At 39.3% G+C, this 20296-nt stretch overlaps 2 protein-coding genes across 3 annotated transcripts; one reads left to right on the top strand and one right to left on the bottom strand.

The window, feature by feature from the left end:
- The first annotated feature begins 8060 nt into the window (after nt 1–8060).
- gtf2f1 (general transcription factor IIF, polypeptide 1) lies at nt 8061–15821 on the top strand. Of its 2 annotated transcripts, none has more exons than XM_063019103.1 (14): nt 8061–8150; nt 9412–9471; nt 10134–10180; nt 10455–10527; nt 10799–10992; nt 11143–11313; nt 11636–11844; nt 12013–12154; nt 12295–12353; nt 12447–12578; nt 12818–12891; nt 13003–13141; nt 13512–13644; nt 14836–15821. In XM_063019103.1, the coding sequence occupies exons 2-14, from the start codon at nt 9460–9462 to the stop codon at nt 15038–15040; spliced, it is 1590 nt and encodes a 529-aa protein (XP_062875173.1). In that variant the 5' UTR covers nt 8061–8150; nt 9412–9459; the 3' UTR covers nt 15041–15821. The 2 variants fall into 2 exon arrangements, with proteins under 2 accessions (XP_062875173.1, XP_062875171.1); XM_063019101.1 differs by having other exon boundaries at nt 8062–8150; nt 13000–13141.
- A 1609-nt stretch (nt 15822–17430) lies between these two features.
- On the bottom strand, nt 17431–19660 carry alkbh7 (alkB homolog 7). Its single transcript, XM_063018921.1, has 4 exons — nt 19266–19660; nt 18184–18357; nt 17959–18083; nt 17431–17620 (listed from the first exon to the last, which is right to left on the bottom strand). The coding sequence occupies exons 1-4, from the start codon at nt 19542–19544 to the stop codon at nt 17500–17502; spliced, it is 699 nt and encodes a 232-aa protein (XP_062874991.1). The 5' UTR covers nt 19545–19660; the 3' UTR covers nt 17431–17499.
- Between the last annotated feature and the right edge of the window lie 636 nt (nt 19661–20296).

The following is a 20296-nucleotide window of genomic DNA, read 5'->3' as shown; positions in this document are numbered from 1 at the left end:
CCTGTTTTACTCTGATATAAAATGAGGTGACACAGAGGCCGAATCCTCAAAGTCATTCATCAACCCTAAAAAGACGGAAGACAATGCAAATAAAATTGAAATGGGACAAAAGTGTGTTGACCTTTTTGAACGAGACAATGACATGTCTGAAAAGGCCAGCGTCCATCTCCAGTTAAATAATTAACAAGCTTAAAATAACCAGAGCAGCAATAAAGCTGCTTAAAACAGGACGCGAGTGTATTTAACGCAGCAAGAAGTGCTCCAGTGAATCACAGTTGCAGACGGTGATTAAACTCTAGTGTCTTTAAGCCTCTTTAATCCTCTCGTAAGCCTCCAAAACCAAATGTCGAGTCAATGCCAACAAATTATTGCAAGGTGTGCATGAAGAAAGCAGGTTCATTCATCTAAGCATAAACTCTGTGCACCCGGAGTTTGCTAAACGTTGTTATAAATTTAAGATGAAGAAATGTCCACATACTTTTGAGCATATTGTGTTTTATTGAATGTAAATCTTTTATATTGAAATCCAGTAGTATTGTATGTGAACTTTTATTATTGGACAGCGGTGGCCTAGTGGGTAGAGCTTTGGGCTATCAATTGAAAGATCAAAAGAGTTCGAATCCCAGCTCTGCCATGCAGCCACTGTTGGACTCCTGAGCAAGGCCCTTAATTCTCTCAGCTCCAGGAGCAGATATCCAATATACTGCCACTGTCAGACTTTATACAATTAAAATATGAATTTTGGCTTGGTGGGTAGCACAGTTGTGGGTAGCACAGTTGTGGGTAGCACTGTTGTGGGTAGCACAGTTGTGGGTAGCACTGTTGTGGGTAGCAAAGTTGTGGGTAGCACAGTTGTGGGTAGCACTGTTGTGGGTAGCACTGTTGTGGGTAGCACTGTTGTGGGTAGCACTGTTGTGGGTAGCACAGTTGTGGGTAGCACTGTTGCCTCACAGCATGAAGATGGAGCGGTCCAGGTCCTTACTTTGCAGTGTCAAAAGTGTTACGATGATTATAAAAAGGTTGTCAGACTTTCAGATCTGCATTTCTTGACTTTGTATCAGCGTGTGTGTGTGTGTGTGTGTGTGTGTGTGTGTAAGATGGCGCTCTATTCTGTCTCATTGTGCACATTGGCAGTGCCTATCTATCTATCTATCTATCTATCTATCTATCTATCTATCTATCTATCTATCTATCTATCTATCTATCTATATATATATATATATATATATATATATATATATATATATATATATATATATATATATACAGTATATAACTGTCTGTCTGTCTGTCTATCTACAGTCTGACCCCAGACACAAAGCTGTGTAATGCCTCTGTAATACACACACTGTAGATACACATGAAAAGCAGCTGAGACGGACTGTTTGTGTTCGTAATATCTGTGTGTTTTACAGAAGAGCATCGCTGCCACCTACAGAAACGATCCCATCTCCTGCGGTATGGAGAACCGCCCGCGTCCCTCTGGGCCTTATTAAAAACCGCCTGTTTTATTTCCATCTCTGAGAAAGCAGGTGAGTTGCTGTCTGGCTCATTAAGCTTTTGCTGATTTGTCCAAAATAGTAATAAAAGGAAGAAAGGAAGGAAGAAGGAAATGCAGGAAACCGCCTGTGAGTCTGTTGTAAGAGAGTTGTGAGATTTATTTTGCCTGGACGGCCGATATGTCGCCTGATATATCTCAGAAATAAAGAGTAAATTACAAAGAACTACATGTTGAGTGTGCACATGTGAAGTGCAGTGTATACGATTATCTAGAATACAGATACAGGTATGAGGTAGAGTTTATGTTGCTTTATAATTACTGATACAGGAAGCATCTCTTTTTTAAGGTAAACTTACACTGAAAGGAGCAGTGCTTCTGTCTTTTATTTGCTAATGTGCTGTATATCTCTTATTTTAGTGAATGAAGGAAATTATATAAAACCAAGAGCATCTACAAAAATCTGAGAAATAAAATGAAAAAAATCCTGAATACTTCACGTTACAGTGTGCTCAAAATCTTAGCAGCTTGGTAGCTAGACAGACAGACAGACAGACAGACAGACAGACAGACAGACAGATAGATAGACAGAGACAGATAGATTATAGCTTGAAAGATAGACAGACAGACAGACAGACAGACAGACAGACAGACAGACAGAAGGATATATATATATTTATATATAGCTAGACAGACAGATCAATAGATAGACAAATAGACAGACATACAGACAGATAGATAGACAAACTGACAGATAGACAGACAGACAGACAGACAGACAGAAGGATAAATAGATATATAAATAGATAGACAGACAGCTCGATAAATAGACAAATAGACAGATAAACTGACAGACAGATAGATAGATAGATAGATAGATAGATAGATAGATAGATAGATAGATAGATAGATAGATAGATAGACAGACAGACAGACAGACAGACAGACAGACAGACAGACAGAAAGTTAGATAGATAGACAGACAGATAGATAGACACACAGACAGACACACAGACAGATAGATATATAGATAGACAGACAGACTTTTTATGTTTGTTAGTGCAACCATACATTTAGGACATGTACAGTGTATCACAAAAGTGAGTACACCCCTCACATTTCTGCAGATATTTAAGTATATCTTTTCATGGGACAACACTGACAAATTGACACTTTGACACAATGAAAAGTAGTCTGTGTGCAGCTTATGTAACAGTGTAAATTTATTCTTCCCTCAAAATAACTCAATATACAGCCATTAATGTCTAAACCACCGGCAACAAAAGTGAGTACACCCCTAAGAGACTACACCCCTAAATGTCCAAATTGAGCACCGCTTGTCATTTTCCCTCCAAAATGTCATGTGACTCGTTAGTGTTACTAGGTCTCAGGTGTGCATAGGGAGCAGGTGTGTTCAATTTAGTAGTACAGCTCTCACACTCTCTCATACTGGTCACTGAAAGTTCCAACATGGCACCTCATGGCAAAGAACTCTCTGAGGATCTTAAAAGACGAATTGTTGCGCTACATGAAGATGGCCAAGGCTACAAGAAGATTGCCAACACCCTGAAACTGAGCTGCAGCACAGTGGCCAAGATCATCCAGCGTTTTAAAAGAGCAGGGTCCACTCAGAACAGACCTTGCGTTGGTCGTCCAAAGAAGCTGAGTGCACGTGCTCAGCGTCACATCCAACTGCTGTCTTTGAAAGATAGGCGCAGGAGTGCTGTCAGCATTGCTGCAGAGATTGAAAAGGTGGGGGGTCAGCCTGTCAGTGCTCAGACCATACGCCGCACACTACATCAAATTGGTCTGCATGGCTGTCACCCCAGAAGGAAGCCTCTTCTGAAGTCTCTACACAAGAAAGCCCGCAAACAGTTTGCTGAAGACATGTCAACAAAGGACATGGATTACTGGAACCATGTCCTATGGTCTGATGAGACCAAGATTAATTTGTTTGGTTCAGATGGTCTCAAGCATGTGTGGCGGCAATCAGGTGAGGAGTACAAAGATAAGTGTGTCATGCCTACAGTCAAGCATGGTGGTGGGAATGCCATGGTCTGGGGCTGCATGAGTGCAGCAGGTGTTGGGGAGTTACATTTCATTGAGGGACACATGAACTCCAATATGTACTGTGAAATACTGAAGCAGAGCATGATCCCCTCCCTCCGGAAACTGGGTCGCAGGGCAGTGTTCCAGCATGATAATGACCCCAAACACACCTCTAAGACGACCACTGCTTTATTGAAGAGGCTGAGGGTAAAGGTGATGGACTGGCCAAGCATGTCTCCAGACCTAAACCCAATAGAACATCTTTGGGGCATCCTCAAGCGGAAGGTGGAGGAGCGCAAAGTCTCGAATATCCGCCAGCTCCGTGATGTCGTCATGGAGGAGTGGAAAAGCATTCCAGTGGCAACCTGTGAAGCTCTGGTAAACTCCATGCCCAGGAGAGTTAAGGCAGTTCTGGGAAATAATGGTGGCCACACAAAATATTGACACTTCAGGAACTTTCACTAAGGGGTGTACTCACTTTTGTTGCCGGTGGTTTAGACATTAATGGCTGTATATTGAGTTATTTTGAGGGAAGAATAAATTTACACTGTTATATAAGCTGCACACAGACTACTTTTCATTGTGTCAAAGTGTCATTTTGTCAGTGTTGTCCCATGAAAAGATATACTTAAATATCTGAAGAAATGTGAGGGGTGTACTCACTTTTGTGATACACTGTATATATTTGCATATATTTGGAATAAGTTTAATTTCACATGTAGGTCACGGCAGTCTTGGGTTTTCTGCAGCAGTTTTGTGTAAATAATTGAAGCACTTCCTCATTCAATTCTTTATTTAGTTAAAATTGGATGATTTGGAGTTTTTTTCTAAGTTTATTGTGGATTTCCTAAAAATATATCAACTCAGCTCATCGATCATCATCGATCTGAACGCTCTGCATTCAGGTTAGAAAGCACACTGTCCAGTGGAAGTTATAAATACTGCAACAGCTTCAGTTTTCCTGAGGTTTTCTAACCTTTTTGTGATCCGTCTTCTGCTCGTGCTTGAAGAGGGTGAGTATAAATAAAAAAAGAAAGAGAAAGAAAGCATCAAGTGAACAGCTCTGAAGGCTGCATCCATAATTCAGGTCAGATAAAGAAGAGGAGGAATCCTAAGTGTCGATGTTGTGCAAGAGCTTGTATTTTTATGTAATTCACACAGACACATGCGATAATTGAGCTGTGTGTTTGGTCTCTATTGGCACAGTGAGGACCCGCTTTGCAGTTTGATGAATGATTTAGACAGATTTGGTAATAAATCCCCTCAGTGCGGCGCAGGTCCAGCTGAGCCGGGCTGCATCACATTAGTCTTTACTGTTTTTCCACCATGTTTAAACTCTGAAAGGTTTTATTTATAGACTCAACAAGAAGCTGGCATGTGTTACATGTACAGTTCATAATTTCTGTAACTGGGTTATTTCTGTATTTAGTGATTGTGAAAGATATATGTACATACAGCAAAAATATTATTTATTATTTATTATAATATTTATTTATTATATATTATTTGGTTACATTCATGACAGGACAGGATTACACAAGATTCATCAGTTCAAGTTCAATATCAAACACAGTCATGGACAATTTTGTGTCTGCAATTCACCTCAATTGCACGTCTTTGGACTGTGGGAGGAAACCGGAGCTCCCGGAGGAAACCCACGCAGACCCGGGGAGAACATGCAAACTCCACACAGAAAGGACTCGGGCCTCTTCACCTGGGAATTAAACCCAGGACCTTCTTGATGTGGGGCGACAGTGCTACCCACCAAGCTACCGTGGCGCCCCCTACAATGGACAGATAATCCCTATTGCTAGTAGTAAATGTAACATATGGTGGTAAAGTATAGCGTTTACATAGTTTATTCATATATAATGTTCATACGGGCGGCACGGTGGCTTAGTGGGTAGCACTGTCGCCTCACAACAAGAAGGTCCTGGGTTCAATCCCCAGGTGGGGTGGTCCGGGTCCTTTCTGTGCGGAGTTTGCATGTTCTCCCCGTGTCCGCGTGGGTTTCCTCCGGGTACTCCGGTTTCCTCCCACAGTCCAAAAAACATGCCACCAGGTTAATTGGAAACACTGAATTGTCCTATAGATACCTAGCCGCTAGATGCACTAGTGCATTGTAGTGCCGGTCCCAAGCCCGGATAAATTAGGGAGGGTTGTGTCAGGAAGGGCATCCGGCGTAAAAATTGTGCCAAATCAATGAGCGATCATGAGGATGACTCGCTGTGACGACCCCTGAAAAAGGGAAAAAGCCAAATGAAGAAGAAGAAGATTCATATATAATGTTCATACATTAATTTATTCATTGATTAATGGTTTTACCACCACTTTATCCTAATCAGAGTCACAATGGGTCTGATTCATTGGGTGAAAGGTAGGAAACACATCTGACAGGTCTTTATTCCATCACAGGGTCACCACATACACACACACACACACACACACACACACTTATGACAATTCCTAGTTGCTCCAATTAGTCTGTCTTTAGACTTGTGGGAAAGTCGGAAAAGGGGGATGACACAGGACACACACACAAGAACATGCCTCTGGGGTATCAAACCCAGGCCCTTCGTGCTGTGAGGTTTAAAGCAAGTTCAAGCACAAACATCATGATGAATTTGTGCACGTTAGGGTAACAATGCTGCCCCTCAGTGGCACATTTCAGTACTGCAGTGCAAAACTAAGAACAGCCTTTGTCTTAAATCTCAAATGTGCTTTGTAGCTTCTGTACAGGTTTGTGTGATACACCTTAAAACACTAATGACTCACTGCTAAATATATTAATAATAATAATTAATAAAAATAATTAATAATAATTAATAATTAATAATAATTATTAACACAGGCACATGCAAACCTCTGATACTATTGACGGATGAAATTGGTAGTAGTACTGGCTAGTGTTCAGGCAGTGGTGGCTCAGTGGTTTGGTACAGTATTATTAATCAGAAGGTCGCTAATTCAAGCCCCAGCACCACCACCACTGTTGTTGCTACTGTTGGGCCCTTGAGCAGAGCCCTTAACCTACAATAGCTTGCATTGTATTTGGTCACAATTGTAAGCTGCGATGGATAAAAGCATCTGCCACATGCTGTAAATAGATTTCCAAATACAATGGTTTTACATATGCGATTTAAGATAATGCAGGATTGTTTACTTGTTTCTTTATTTTTATTTCAACCTCCAATGTCAGAATTTGGAATTTATGACCTACAACGAGAAAAAACCCACAAATAAATGCCTCTTAATTCACCATTGCAACGGAAAATCCTAGCACAGTCTTCTCAACCTCAAGTTAAAGTTGAGTTAAATGTTGATCACAACTTATTCCTGTGTCCACTTTTTATGAACCTGTGGAGAAAAGTTGCAATTCTGTGTTTAGTGGGTTGTGGGAGCATAACTAACTGTGTGTATGTGACCACGTAGTTGTTTGCTGAGTTGGTGCTTGTACTGACCAAATTTAAAACACACTTCACTGAATGCATCTATGGTTTCCAAATTTATACATCGAAAAAACATTGATGAGTTTCCTAGTTGGAATTTCCAGTTGATACTAGCACCGTCTGTTCAATAAATACAGGTATTAGTTTAAAGCTTTTAATGTACAGATGTACAAAAATTATGGAAAGGGAATGAGGAATATAATATTATATTTTGGAATAATTATTACAAAGTCCAGAATGTATAGGCATTGTATATTATATTATATTATATTATATTAATTATATTATATTAATTATATTATATTATATTATATTATATTATATTATATTATATTATATTAATTATATTATATTAATTATATTATATTATATTATATTGTATTGTATTGTATTGTATTGTATTGTATTATATTATATTATATTATATTATATTATATTATATTATATTATATTATATTATATTTATTATATTACATTACATTACATTACATTACATTACATTACATTACATTACATTATATTATATTATATTATATTATATTATATTATATTATATTATATTATATCATATCATATCATATCATATCATATTAGAGTATGTATGCAGTAATAGCCCAGTGGTTAAGGTACTGGACTAGTAATCAGAAGGTTGCCGGTGTGGTGGATATAGTAGTTCAACTTATTAAAGTAAGTAAAGTAAATAAAGTTCTGACCTTAAGTCGAATTTATATGCAATTTGTTTTGATGGGAACTCCATCCCAGCTTTACCCGAACAGAATACACAAATCCATCAGTCCAGTTCTGCAGAAATGGGTATGAGCAAGCATCCTAAAACCCAATCTGATATGTCCCATACACCAGTAATACAGTTTTCTTGATCTCAAAAACTAATATAAATATATCTGAATATTCGACTTTATTCCGACTTTAAACCTCCCAATTGAAAATCAAACACATCATTACCGTGAACAACTCGCTCATCCAGCCCAGTAAGAGGCGCTAATGTGCCAACATGCGGTTTTACCTTCCATCAGAAAACAATGACGTGGAAGAGCTACACGCTGTGTTCTGTAACATTGTTGTAATTTAATCTTTATTTTCATTCCTTGTAGATTCAGCTTGTGTATCGGTGTTGCCTTTGCCTCCTAAATAAAGTAAGTTTTTACTGTTAAACAGTTTAATTTAGCTGATTATCAACATTGTTTATCGCAAAGCTAATTGCTAGTTTACTTCATTGTGCTAGAGGAGCGTCACTGTGTTCCGCACACCACCCTGTTTAATTTAGTATTAAATACTCATATTAAATTCTTCAGATAAACTGTTTAATTAAATTAATAAAAGTGTTAATCTTTGTGTTCACCTGTCCCATGTTGAGATATGCTTTGAAATTGTATTGCTTTCCTTATTTCATCTAAAACTAACGTTTAACGGTGTTCCGGACACGTTCTGTGTTCAGTACAGTTAACTTTAACATTAAATGTTGGCAGAATTTAATTTAAAGCATTTAACAACCTTAATAACAATAAAAAGCACTGCAAAACTGTATTTCTCTTGTTTGGGGTCAGTAAATGAAAGTCCACGTCTTTTGTATTCTGTGTAGTACCAGTTGACTATGGTCACAGTGTTCCGTACATGTTTGTACAGAATTAGAACACAGCATTTTTTGGAAGCACATGTTAGGTCCTAAACACAGGGTTAGGTCTTAACTCCTTTCAGGACCTGATTCAATTTACAGCCGTTTTGTACAGGTCAGAGTAGCAGTGGTTCCTTGGACGATCCATCTCAGGGCTTCACACATTCACACCTAGTGGCAATTTAGACCAGCCTGTCTATTTTCTGCAGGTTTTTGGAGGTGGAAGAGAAGCCAAGTACCCAGAGAAAACCACTGTCTACTCATCTGCACTCATTCTCCACAACCTAGATTTTTTTTTCTATAATGGTTGATGTGGAGCTGATTCTTCTTTCACCATTCCACAAGGTAGTTTGGCCTTGTGGAATGGTGAAGGAAGATGAGGTGGATAAAGGCCAAGAAATCAGCATAAGTTAATCCTTCTTCCACATGAGCATTTTGTTTCTCCCCTACTGCTGTTAATAAGTTCTGCTGCCAGTTCTGTGCAAGTTCTATGTGTATCTAGATGGAATCTGTTTAAAACTGAAATTAACCAACTGTATGGAACCAACTTGATTGATCGTTGATGTACTGAACACCGTGTCTATTCCTGTAGCTTTGTGGAACTTTTCAAGCAGTCCACCACTTTGTAAATAGGCAGTAATGTTGGATATAAAGCTTAAGTCTTCAATCGCATGATACATTTTGTGAGATGTATGTCCAAACAGTAGGAGCCGAGGCTTTCAGTCTACTTCAACTTAACATTTTCCTTGCTATGTATTAATGATTTAAACTTTACTCCTCAGGTTGGAAACATACTCTGCTATTGAGGAAAGGATCAAGGGGAGGCAGCCATGGCATCACTGGTAATGTGCATAAAAATTATATGGCTGTGAAGCATTACAACATTTACAAACTTAGTACTGAATGCTCGCTCCCTAATTAATTTTGTACTGATATTAAAGCTACCAAATCTTGTAGTAATTTTTGATACTAATCCAATACTGACTGAGTAACTCCAGTTACAGTGTTATAGATAGATAGATAGATAGATAGATAGATAGATAGATAGATAGATAGATAGATAGATAGATAGATACTTTATTGATCCTTTGCAGGAAATTTCTTTGTTACAGCAGCTCACGTCAGACAACAACTTCTTGCATACATACAACATTCATTAACAGTATAAAAACAAGCAATAAAAATAAAAACACTTTTATGGTGCATGTATATCATACACAATGTAGGTATTTATTAGGTATGTAAACATTGGTCTTATGGTGCATACCTAATAAATACCTACATTTTGTATAAATACCTACATTATGAAATGATGTTGATAACAGGCATGGTTGATTATGGTTTATTCAGGCTCATTATTTGCCACAGGAGCATGCTAACAAACAAAAGAAGACAGCGAGATAATCTTGATCTGAAAATAATCTATTTTGTAGTACTTGTGTCAATTCTTCTATTCGGAGTTGAATAAGTACATCACTGATTTGTGTCTGTGTTTGTGATCCAGGCGAACAGCAGCTCCCCTTCAACAGAGTACGTTGTCAGAGTGCCCAAGTAAGTTGAGTTGTAAATGTGTACAGTGATCTTTACCAAATCACCTTATTCAAGTAGCCATGTTTTGGTTTGGATGTAGAAATACGGTGATTATTTTAATGACAGTAAATTTAATTACTGCAGTTTTTCCACTGACGGGTAAAAAGAAGAGTCTGATGGCTTCAAATTGAACATGTCCATATTATAAAAACACACACACATGCAAAACAGGTTGATTAAAACTGCCATCGCAGTTTAATTCATTTAATTTCTCCCTCTTTTCCTTGTCTGACAGAAACACCAATAAGAGGTACAGCATTATGGCTTTCAATGCTGGAGACAAAGTCAACTGTTCCTCGTGGACTCAGGTAGGAAACCTTAACTCTTTCTGCAGGGACATGTAGTGATTCATCTTATACTTAACCTTTATTATTTATATTGACTGATGAATGATCCCTTTTGGGTGCTCCCATTAGGGGTCGCCACAGCTGATCTAGCAGTCCGTATTCTTATAGGCAGATATGTACTTGACACATCCAGTGTTGGCCTTGCTCCATGTCACTGATGCTTTTTGTTTCTAATCACATCTTTTCTGGGGGTTTTTTCTCTCTCTGTCCTTTATGTCCGTGACTTATTTAGGCACGCATGGAGCGAGACCTTAGTAACAAGCGGATGTACGGCGAGGAGGAGACACCAGAGGGAGCAGCCGGTAGTGAGTTCGGCAAAAAACAAAGAGAAGAGGCACGCAGGAAGAAGTTCGGAATAGTCAGCAGGGAGTTCAAAGTGGAAGATCAGCCGTGGATCCTTAAAGTTAATGGCAAAGCTGGAAAACGGTAAACAGGAGGGTAGAGAATGTGTCAATTTAACACCTTAATGGTTCCTGCTAGCTTCATAAGTAAACAATGAGCAAGAGCGTACAGTAGATTTTCCTTTAATAGACTATACAGAGAGTTGTTTAAACTTCGATCCTGGTTTGTGTTCAGGTTTAAGGGGCAGAAGAAAGGAGGAGTGACCGAGAACGCATCCTACTACATCTTTACTCAGTGTGCTGATGGGGCCTTCGAGGCCTTTCCTGTGCACGCCTGGTACAACTTCATGCCAGTGGCCAAACATCGAACCCTCACAGCAGAGGAGGCCGAGGAGGAGTGGGGCAGGTGTGATTTCTAGGATTTAGGATTTCTTAATCTTGACTATTGTTTTTTTAATGTATTTTTTTGTGCATGGAATATTTATATACAATTTCTATAACTGAAATGATCATATGACATTTTAATATTACATATGGATATATAGTTCAGATAAAACATTGACTTACAGTTTTGGCACCTTTTGTTAAATTTAAGTTTTTATTTATTTAGTGTTTGAACTTTAACTCTTTGCATGCAGCTGTTTTTATATATATTAGGTGATTTACAGGCTTTACACACGATCGTTATCCACTGCAGGCTAATGTTACTGTCTCTGTCACACACGCAGGAGAAACAAGGTGGTGAACCACTTCAGCATCATGCTTCAGCGCCGCCTGAAGGAGCAGGAGCACGGCGAGGTCGACGAGGACGAGGGTGAGAAAGGTGGGAAGAAGAAAAAGAAGAAGAAAGGTGGAAAGGGAGGCGACCTGCGCATTCATGACCTGGAGGACGATCTGGATCTGAGCAGCGACGACAGCGATAGCAGCGGAGGGGAGGGTAAGGGGCGCGGCATAGAGGAAACTTTACTGTTTAATGAATTGTAGAAAATCTTTGCATGTAAACACAGACATTTTAACGTTGATTATATGGTCAACTTTGTGCTCTTATATTTCTGATTCTATTATATCTAAATCAGTTTGATGAACAAACACGTTACTTGTGCAGATGGAGAATGCAAACCAAAGGCTAAAAAGGAGACCAACGCGAAGAAGAAGAAGAAGAAAGGCAGTGACCTGGAGGGTCGGGAGGACAGTGATGACGGTGACTTTGAGGGCCTTGAGGTGGACTACATGTCAGATGAGAGCAGGTACCAGACTGATTCTGAACATTGTGAGATCAGATGGCAGCCCATTCCGTTTTCGGAGGGAGTTGCAGTTTGTTTTATTAGCTGTTTTGATTTCATTAAGATAAGACTTTATTAATACGCTTGGGGAAATTAACCTGCAGTTCCGAGGAAGAAGAAATAGAAAAGACGAAGCCCAATAAAGCGGAAGATGGTCCTAAAGGTCAGAAATCAACTATAAGATTGACATTTAGATTCAAATAAAGTGTATACACATATTTATGTAGAATTTTGTTGAATCCTGGCACTATTGTAGGGATCGATGAGGCATCAGAGAGCGAGGAGGAAAGTGAGGAAGAGACCAAGAACGAGGACGAGCCCAAAGAAGAAGAGGAAGAGGACGACGGCAAGAAGACGCCCGTACAGGCGGAGAAAAAGAAGAAAAAAGGTGCCAGATTGTTCCTTTCCTTCACTTGTATTAAACATGGAATTGTAACTGACTGAGTCATAGAACTACACTATACAGCCAAAAGTATTTGGACACCTGATCATATTTCAAAATTGCTGCCACATAACTCACAATAAAAGTGTGTCTGGCTGTTTTAAATGTAAAAAATTGAGAAAATATCACAGTGCTTTGTTGATTTGGGCTGCACAGAGCTCACAGAGCTTGTTGCTGTATTACAGATAGCAGCGGAGAGTCGGACACCTCTGAGGAGAGCGACATCGAGGGAGAGACGGCCTCGGCACTGTTCATGGCGGTAACGAGACTTGAAATCATTTTTAATTTTAGTTTTTCAGGCCAACAGTGCAGTGGTATGTATGTAGGTTTGTCATGCCTTGCTTTTTTTTTTTTTTTTTTTTTAAAGCAGAAGAAGCGCACTCCGCCAAAACGAGGAGGTCGGGGGTCAACCGGAAGTTCCAGAGCAGGCAGTCGCCCCAGCACGCCTTCCATCGACAACGGCGCAACCTCCAGCACCCTGCGTGCTGCCGCCAACAAACTGGAGCAAGGTGTGTTTACACGTCCAGCATCATTATTTTTCCTGTTTATTATTACCAGTATAAAGAACTGGATACAAAATCCTGCCATGAAAGGGTGCAGAAATAAGCCTGAGAGAGATAGAGAGATAGATACTGTATTAATCCCGAAGGAAATTAAGGCCTCAGTAGCAAGTTACATAAATCAAAAGGTAAAAGTAATAGTACACACTACAGAGATTCACATTATACACACAAGTATCTATATAATCACAACAACACTCAGACAACACACAACAACAGGACCTGAGGGTTAATATGGAGGTGTTATTTCGGTTTACATCGTAAGGCTGGTATAGATTGTAAGTAACAGCTGTGGAAATCTGCCTGTTTTTACTCGTAGGTAAACGCCAGGCTGCAACGACCAGTTCGGACACTCCTGCTGCTAAGAGGCTGAAGATGGAACCGAGTTCTCAGAGCCCTTCAGGAAAGAGCACTCCACAGCCAGCATCAGGAAAATCCACACCTTGTTCCAGGTACTGCATTCCGATCACTGGACATTCATTTACATCCAAATGTCTGATCCTGTGTACATTTGTACAGTTCCCCTCACCAAGATAATACAGAAGTAGTTCTTTAATATAATATAACAGAAAAGATCCACAGTGGAACCTCGATTTAACAGCCTGAAAGAGGGGACCACTGGTCTGTACAGTGTGACTGTCCGAAACAGCGAGGTTTATTTCTGAAGGGGGTGTGAAAATATATGAAAACACAGCACTAAGGTCCACAAAAGTGCTAAACATGCACATAAACAAGTAAAATAAACAATGTAAATACAGTAGAGATGTAAATATGTCATGTAATACCTGTAAATAAATATTAAAATTGGTGTACTGCACTTCTGGGGAGAAATTTCATTTACCTTCTGCTGTGATCGTATAGTGCGGACTATTATTCTGAGTCTGAAGCTCTGCTGGTGGCCACTGGAGCAGTACTGGTGCAGGACTAAGTACTAGAAATTTAAAATTAAGCATAAAACACAGAAAAGGCGAGAACAAAGTGAGCCCCCCATGAAAATAAAGGCTCTCACTCATGTAAACAGAGAGACGTGCGCCAGCTAGTGGCAGTTACTGAACTACCGTTTCTTTTTAATAATCAGACCGGACATTCGGCTTCCAGATTTTGTCCATTAAATCCTAAAACCATTAAATCGAGGTTCCACTGTGTGTATATATAACACAAGACCTATAAAACTACCAGTGCAGTGAATATCACAAATGTCATAACCATGGCATTATAAAAACAAACCAATAATGTACAGTTTTCATTTTGACATCTGCTGACCATGTATAGCATCTTACAACTAATTAGGGATAAAATGTAACAAAAAATACCACTGGGCACAAACACTGAGTGTAAGGCGTAGCTGTGCAACACACAACAAACTAGGGGGCAATTTAGAATAGCCAGTTCCCTTTATGTTTGAGATACAGGGAACAAACCAGTACCTTGAGGAAACGTGGTTCTTTCTTACTATGCCCTTGTGCCACCTTATTCCAGTATAATGCACTTTTAACACACACCTTACACTAAATGTGTAGTTCTGGTACTCATCAGTACACACCTCAGTACTCTTATAGAACTCTCTTAGTACTATATTCAATCTAATTAATTTATTATTTTTATTTATTTATTTATGTATTTATTTAACTTTTCACTCCCAGTGACGTGCAGCTGACCGAGGAGGCCGTGCGCCGCTATCTCATCAGGAAGCCGATGACCACCAAGGACCTGCTGAAGAAGTTCCAGACCAAGCGCACGGGTCTGAGCAGCGAGCAGACGGTCAACGTGCTCGCACAGATCCTCAAGAAACTCAACCCAGAGAGGAAGAACATCAACGACAAGATGCACTTCTACCTCACCGAGTGAAGAGGAGGGAGAGTAACCAGGTCCTCAGATTTGTGGCTGGATGAGTGATGTGAATGTTCTTTCTGATCGATCTCGGGGATTTTCGAGAGCCGAATATGTGAAAACAAAAAAAGCAAAGTAATAAGTCGAGTTCTTTATGATCCCACTTTCTCTCTGGGCTCTCATACACTGGATGTTTAGGTCTCAGCCTCTCTTATACATCCTGATCTCATTAAAAGGAGGGGGAGGGGGGGGGGGAGTACATTAGCAGATGAGCTGGGTGAGTAGTGGAAGAGCATGAGCAGACTAGATGTGTATAAATCTGTTTACACCTGCTGTTTCATCTATTTTGTGTCCTGCTAAGATTTTATTCATATATTTCATTTTGTTTGGTCAGAATAAGATCTGATTGCTGCTGACCACATTTTTGCGTGTATTTAGGTGTAGGTAGACCAGATGTGAACAGATTTATTGTAGAATACTACAGCTCAAACACAGAGTAACGGTGATCTCTGAGCTGGAGTGTGAACAGGGACTGAACACAGTGGCTGAACTGATTTTTATAGGATGTATTTTTATTACATTTTGGGTTTGTTTTATTTTTTTTGCAGTTGAAATAATGGCCTCAACATGCTGTTATGAGACCGTAATAAAAGATGATTCATACTCAGTAAAATATCAGCTGAGCTTCTGTCGTATATGATGTTGAATAGCAGTTTGACAGTATTTTGTTTGTAATTGTCATCTTCCAGTAATTTGTGAACTATGTGAAATTTGCTCTGAATTAAAAGCATCTAATTTTTTTGGAAGTTACTCCAGTATTCGCCTGTCACACCTACACCTGTGCATGGTTTCTCACCATTTACAGCAGACATTTTTACTGACACATGATGGCTGTAAATGCTATATAAGATACTAGACACTATCACAAACTTGAGAATAATAAAATTGACCTTTTTAGCTGAATGAATCTGAATGCAAAAAACTAATAAATGAACACTTCACTTATTTGCTTTCTTTTATAGCCACACCCCAACAGTCATGTAGTCAGTTATGACGGACAAGTAGAACCCTTCATTGTGCTGATAGTTCAAACACTGTCATGCATGTGGTTCTTCCAAAACTGCAGCTTAATTCCAGGTCACAGCCACGAGTGGCTTACAGCAGGGTATTTCAAAGTTTTTTTCAAGCAAGCCACATTTTGTCCATGATTTTTTATGCAGGAAGGTCCTGGGTTCGATTCCCAGGTTGAGTGGTCTGGGTCCTTTCTGTGTGGAGTTTGCATGTTCTCTCTGTGTCTGCAAATGAGGTGAATTGGAGATACAAAATTGTCCACTGCCGAATATTGTGTAACAAGTAACTACCTGTCCTGTCATGAATGTAACCAAAGTGTGTAAAACATGACATTAAAATCCTAATAAATAGATTAGGGCTGTCAAACGATTAAAATTTTTAATCGCGATTAATCTCAGAATTTCATATAGTTAATCGCGATTAATCGCACAAAAAAAAATCTGTGTAAATGTTATAGAAAACAAGGATTTTTAAGTGAAATGTTACAATTAAAATGGTGAACACATTTTATGCTAAATGTACTTATGTTAAAAACTGCTGGGACAAGAGAAAACTGTAAGGGAGTTTATTCACTCACATACTAGGCAGTAAATGTCAGATTGTAGGTTAGAATTTCTCCATCAGCAAACATTGTAGATCAGCGGTGCTTTAGGTGGGATAAGGCGTAGTTATTGTATCGGACTTGTCTGTGGTTGTATCGTGACGATGGTTTGATGGACGTTTCTACACGAAGTGAGTGTGTTTTGACCCTTTGGGGCTTCCATAGTTCATGAACTAACGTGCTCGACTCAGCTTTCCGGTATTCGGTACAGAAGAAGAAGTTAATTAAGTGTAATAAAGTGTTCTGCTCCCGACAACTTGTGAATATAGCGTGTATTTATTTCTTTATTATGCAAGTGCATCACTACCACGATCGGTTACATTATGTTAACAAACCACAAATGAAAAACGGTGGCAAGTCCGACATTAAAATGTTTGTTCTACCAGTCAAGTGTCAACATGAACTAGAATTTGCGTTAATGGCACTAATTGTTTTAATCGCGTTAAATTGAGGTCGCGTTAATGCGTTATTATCGCGTTAACTTCGACAGCCCTAAAATAAATAAATAAATACTCTCTATACAAGATGAAATATAAAGCCTCCAGAAGGGGGCGTTCGTGTACAAGTTTATTAAATTATTATTCTTTTTCTCTGAAACCATGGCTTATAGCATCACCATGGCTCGAACCAAACAAGACAAATGCATTTTTCTGGCTTCACTTAGAATCCTGAAGAACCTTGTGTCCCACCTGTTTTACTATGTTGAAATAACATGAAAAGAACATTTACAGTGTAATTATGTTCTTCTACAGGCTTTATTGTTCATTAGCATAAACAAGCTTTACAAAAGCATGAACTCCTTTATCTAAGGGGGAAGGTTTCGGCAGATCACAGAAATGCGTCTATGCCGAGGCACCCTCTGTCCTGAAAAAAAGGAGTCCTCATCCTTTAGGATCTCATGGGTAAATCTGAACCGGGCGTCATCCCTGCAACAATAAACACAATCGGTGCTAAAATTAACGTTTCAGTGTGTTTAGTGACTAGTTTATCTTAATTAGGGTCAGGGTGAGTCTGGAGCCTTTCCGAAATTGCCCTGGATGGGTGGTATTTCATTGCAGAGCATTACATGCATTCACTTATAACTGGGGGAAATTGTCTCCAAGTATGTGGTATTTTCCCAGCTTTCAAAACATACAAACAAAGCATGCTGGTCTATATGGATTGGTGCTCCATCCAAGGTGTGTTTCTGATTAGCTCCAGACCTCACCCTGTGAATGGAAATGAAGCAATTACTAAAGATAAATGATTTGCTGGTCATTCATACCTTACTATGTACAGGGAACGTCGACTTAGCAGCAAGTCCACCCAATTTGCAGAGTTGTCTACCTGGACCAGGCGCATAACACTTCCAGATAACAGGCTGAGGCCAGCAATAGTGCTGCCACAAAACTGAAACGACAGATAAAAGAACACAGATCATGTCTTAACTGTCTCTTTCAAACAGAAGAGCTTCTGTAAATGATCAATAGCCGTGGCAATGAAAACAGACCTTTTCACTATCAACATGAGGTTTGATGTAGCCAGCCTTGTCCAGGTCCAGAACGTGGACCGGCCCAAGAAGTTCACTGCCTCTCGCAAAAGCAACTGCTCTGACCCGATCCAACACTTCTGTGCAGGTGCTTTCCCAGCGCAGTCGCTCGGTCTCTCTGTAGCCATGAATGGCCTGGAAGGAAATTTAATTATGTAATGATGTAAAACTGTAATAACACGTGTAATCTCTGTTTTCATGCTGGGTGCATTATTATCAAATCTTAGCTGATAATTTCCTATTGATTAACAAATGTATCATTTTCTACTAATATTATTTTCATATAGTATAGTCGCAAATACATATACATTTCATAAATAACAGCTATTAATCAATATAACTAATTTGTAAGTAGCATTATTGAAAACTCTTTTCTTACAAATGCTGCTGCCAACTGTGGGTATACAATTCCTTACACTGATTAGTGGTGGAATTTGACATTTATATACAAACACACACAAAGGAACATGCTATAAGTCTTAATTAGACACGGTGATTTGCATTTACTGTGTCAGTTGAGCACCCAACCAGGCTGGTGTGGTGGTGCTGCTGAGATTCAAACTTGGGTCTCCGAGGTTGTGAGTATTTAAAACTTTAAATAAGTTTTTATCATAATTTACATTTTCATTTACATTTAGCAGACGCCCTTATCCAGAGCGACTTACAGTAGTGTGACAGTATACAGTCTGAGCAACTAAGGATTAAGGGCCTCGATTAGGGGCCCAACAGCAGCAACCTAGCAGGGGTTGGGCTTGAACCAGTGACCTCTTGGTCACTTTTTTGTCTTTTTTATATGTAATACATTTACTTTTGATAAGTGTAAAGTCACATTGATGTATTTTACTGATTCTGCACGTTCTTTGCAACTATGCATTTCATGTTTTCAGATTTTAGCCTGGTTTCTAGGTTTCTTGCATTATTGCTTTCCAAAGTGATGTATTTCAGCAATCTTCCTCTCAATCTAACTCTTCCAAGAAGAATAAAATCCACAAATAAACTGGCATGCATTAAAAATAAACCAGTAAAGGTCTGGTCCATCATACATCGTCCCAGTGGTCGAATTCATATCTCTTTTTCTTCAGTGCTGGTTCCAGTTCTGTGAGTAGAGCTTGCTCCTCTTCCTCAGTGATGAAGTCGTGCTGAACCTCGACATGTCCATGTACAGCTTCTAACACTGCTGCAGAGGAGCTACATATCCACGTCCCATTCCCACTAACTACACTGCGCACACAAGATCTGTCCGATACACTGACTGAAGTACTGACACTGGCCAGTCGTGTTTTACCCAACAGTTTACTTAACACTCCCACAGGTAATCTCATTATTCTATTAACATTCAGATGAACCTGGTGTAATTTAGTTAAATTAGTTCTAAATAAAGTCCGAGTGCATTCTCTGTGCTGTCACGTAGGTTATTACAGGACCTGTTTTGAATCGCCATCTTTGAATCGCTAGGAATTGTGGGAAGTGTAGTTCGAGCGACTACAACTCGCCATCACGTTTGTAGTTCCGTCATTTTTAAGTCTTTCTAATTTATTTACAGTTTGATTATGTTGCAAACACGCTCAATTAATGCTCTAATTCTAATTCTGATGCTCTAAATCTCCGCGTCAGTCTTTCTTTTGATTGATTAATTGGCACTTGTTTATGTTCACGGTCGCTGTGTGTCCAGTGCCACGTTCAGAGGTAGAGAGAGTCTCGGTGCATTTGCCTTCATTCACATCAGCACAAAAGGATGGGTCGCCCATATTCAAGTTTATAGTAGTGGCAACAAGTTTGACATTTAGTACACTGCTCCACAACCAGATTCACAGAACGTCAATGTTTTTGTAGCCCATATCCTAAATCAATTGAAGTAAGTGCTAGTTGACTTTTTTATTAAAATATATTGTGGAACAACTTGCTTTTTTTCAGTTCTGGTGCTGACAATATCTATTCATTCATCCACCTGTGTGCCCACTCGCCCACCTCTGTATGCTTAAAGCCCTGACTGTTATCACATTTTGTTGGGTGTGTTCACCTGAGCTACTTTGCAAAATAGATGTACTGCAGCATAAAATAAAGAAGTTAAAGA

Source organism: Trichomycterus rosablanca, chromosome 22, assembly GCF_030014385.1.
Source record: "Trichomycterus rosablanca isolate fTriRos1 chromosome 22, fTriRos1.hap1, whole genome shotgun sequence".
Lineage (NCBI taxonomy): Eukaryota > Metazoa > Chordata > Actinopteri > Siluriformes > Trichomycteridae > Trichomycterus > Trichomycterus rosablanca.
This window is presented reverse-complemented; position numbering and strand designations above follow the sequence as displayed.

What these genes read in the sequence shown, in the direction of transcription:
- alkbh7 (XM_063018921.1), bottom strand. Translation starts at nt 19,544, where the DNA reads ATGAGATTACCTGTGGGAGTGTTAAGTAAACTGTTGGGTAAAACACGA. An exon ending in CTCATGTTGATAGTGAAAAG is followed by an intron (nt 18,084 to 18,183) that starts GTCTGTTTTCAT and finishes CTGTCGTTTCAG; the next exon opens with TTTTGTGGCAGCACTATTGC. An exon ending in CGTTCCCTGTACATAGTAAG is followed by an intron (nt 17,621 to 17,958) that starts GTATGAATGACC and finishes TTATTGTTGCAG; the next exon opens with GGATGACGCCCGGTTCAGAT.
- gtf2f1 (XM_063019101.1), top strand. An exon ending in ACTGTTCCTCGTGGACTCAG is followed by an intron (nt 10,528 to 10,798) that starts GTAGGAAACCTT and finishes TGACTTATTTAG; the next exon opens with GCACGCATGGAGCGAGACCT. An exon ending in AAATCCACACCTTGTTCCAG is followed by an intron (nt 13,645 to 14,835) that starts GTACTGCATTCC and finishes TTTCACTCCCAG; the next exon opens with TGACGTGCAGCTGACCGAGG.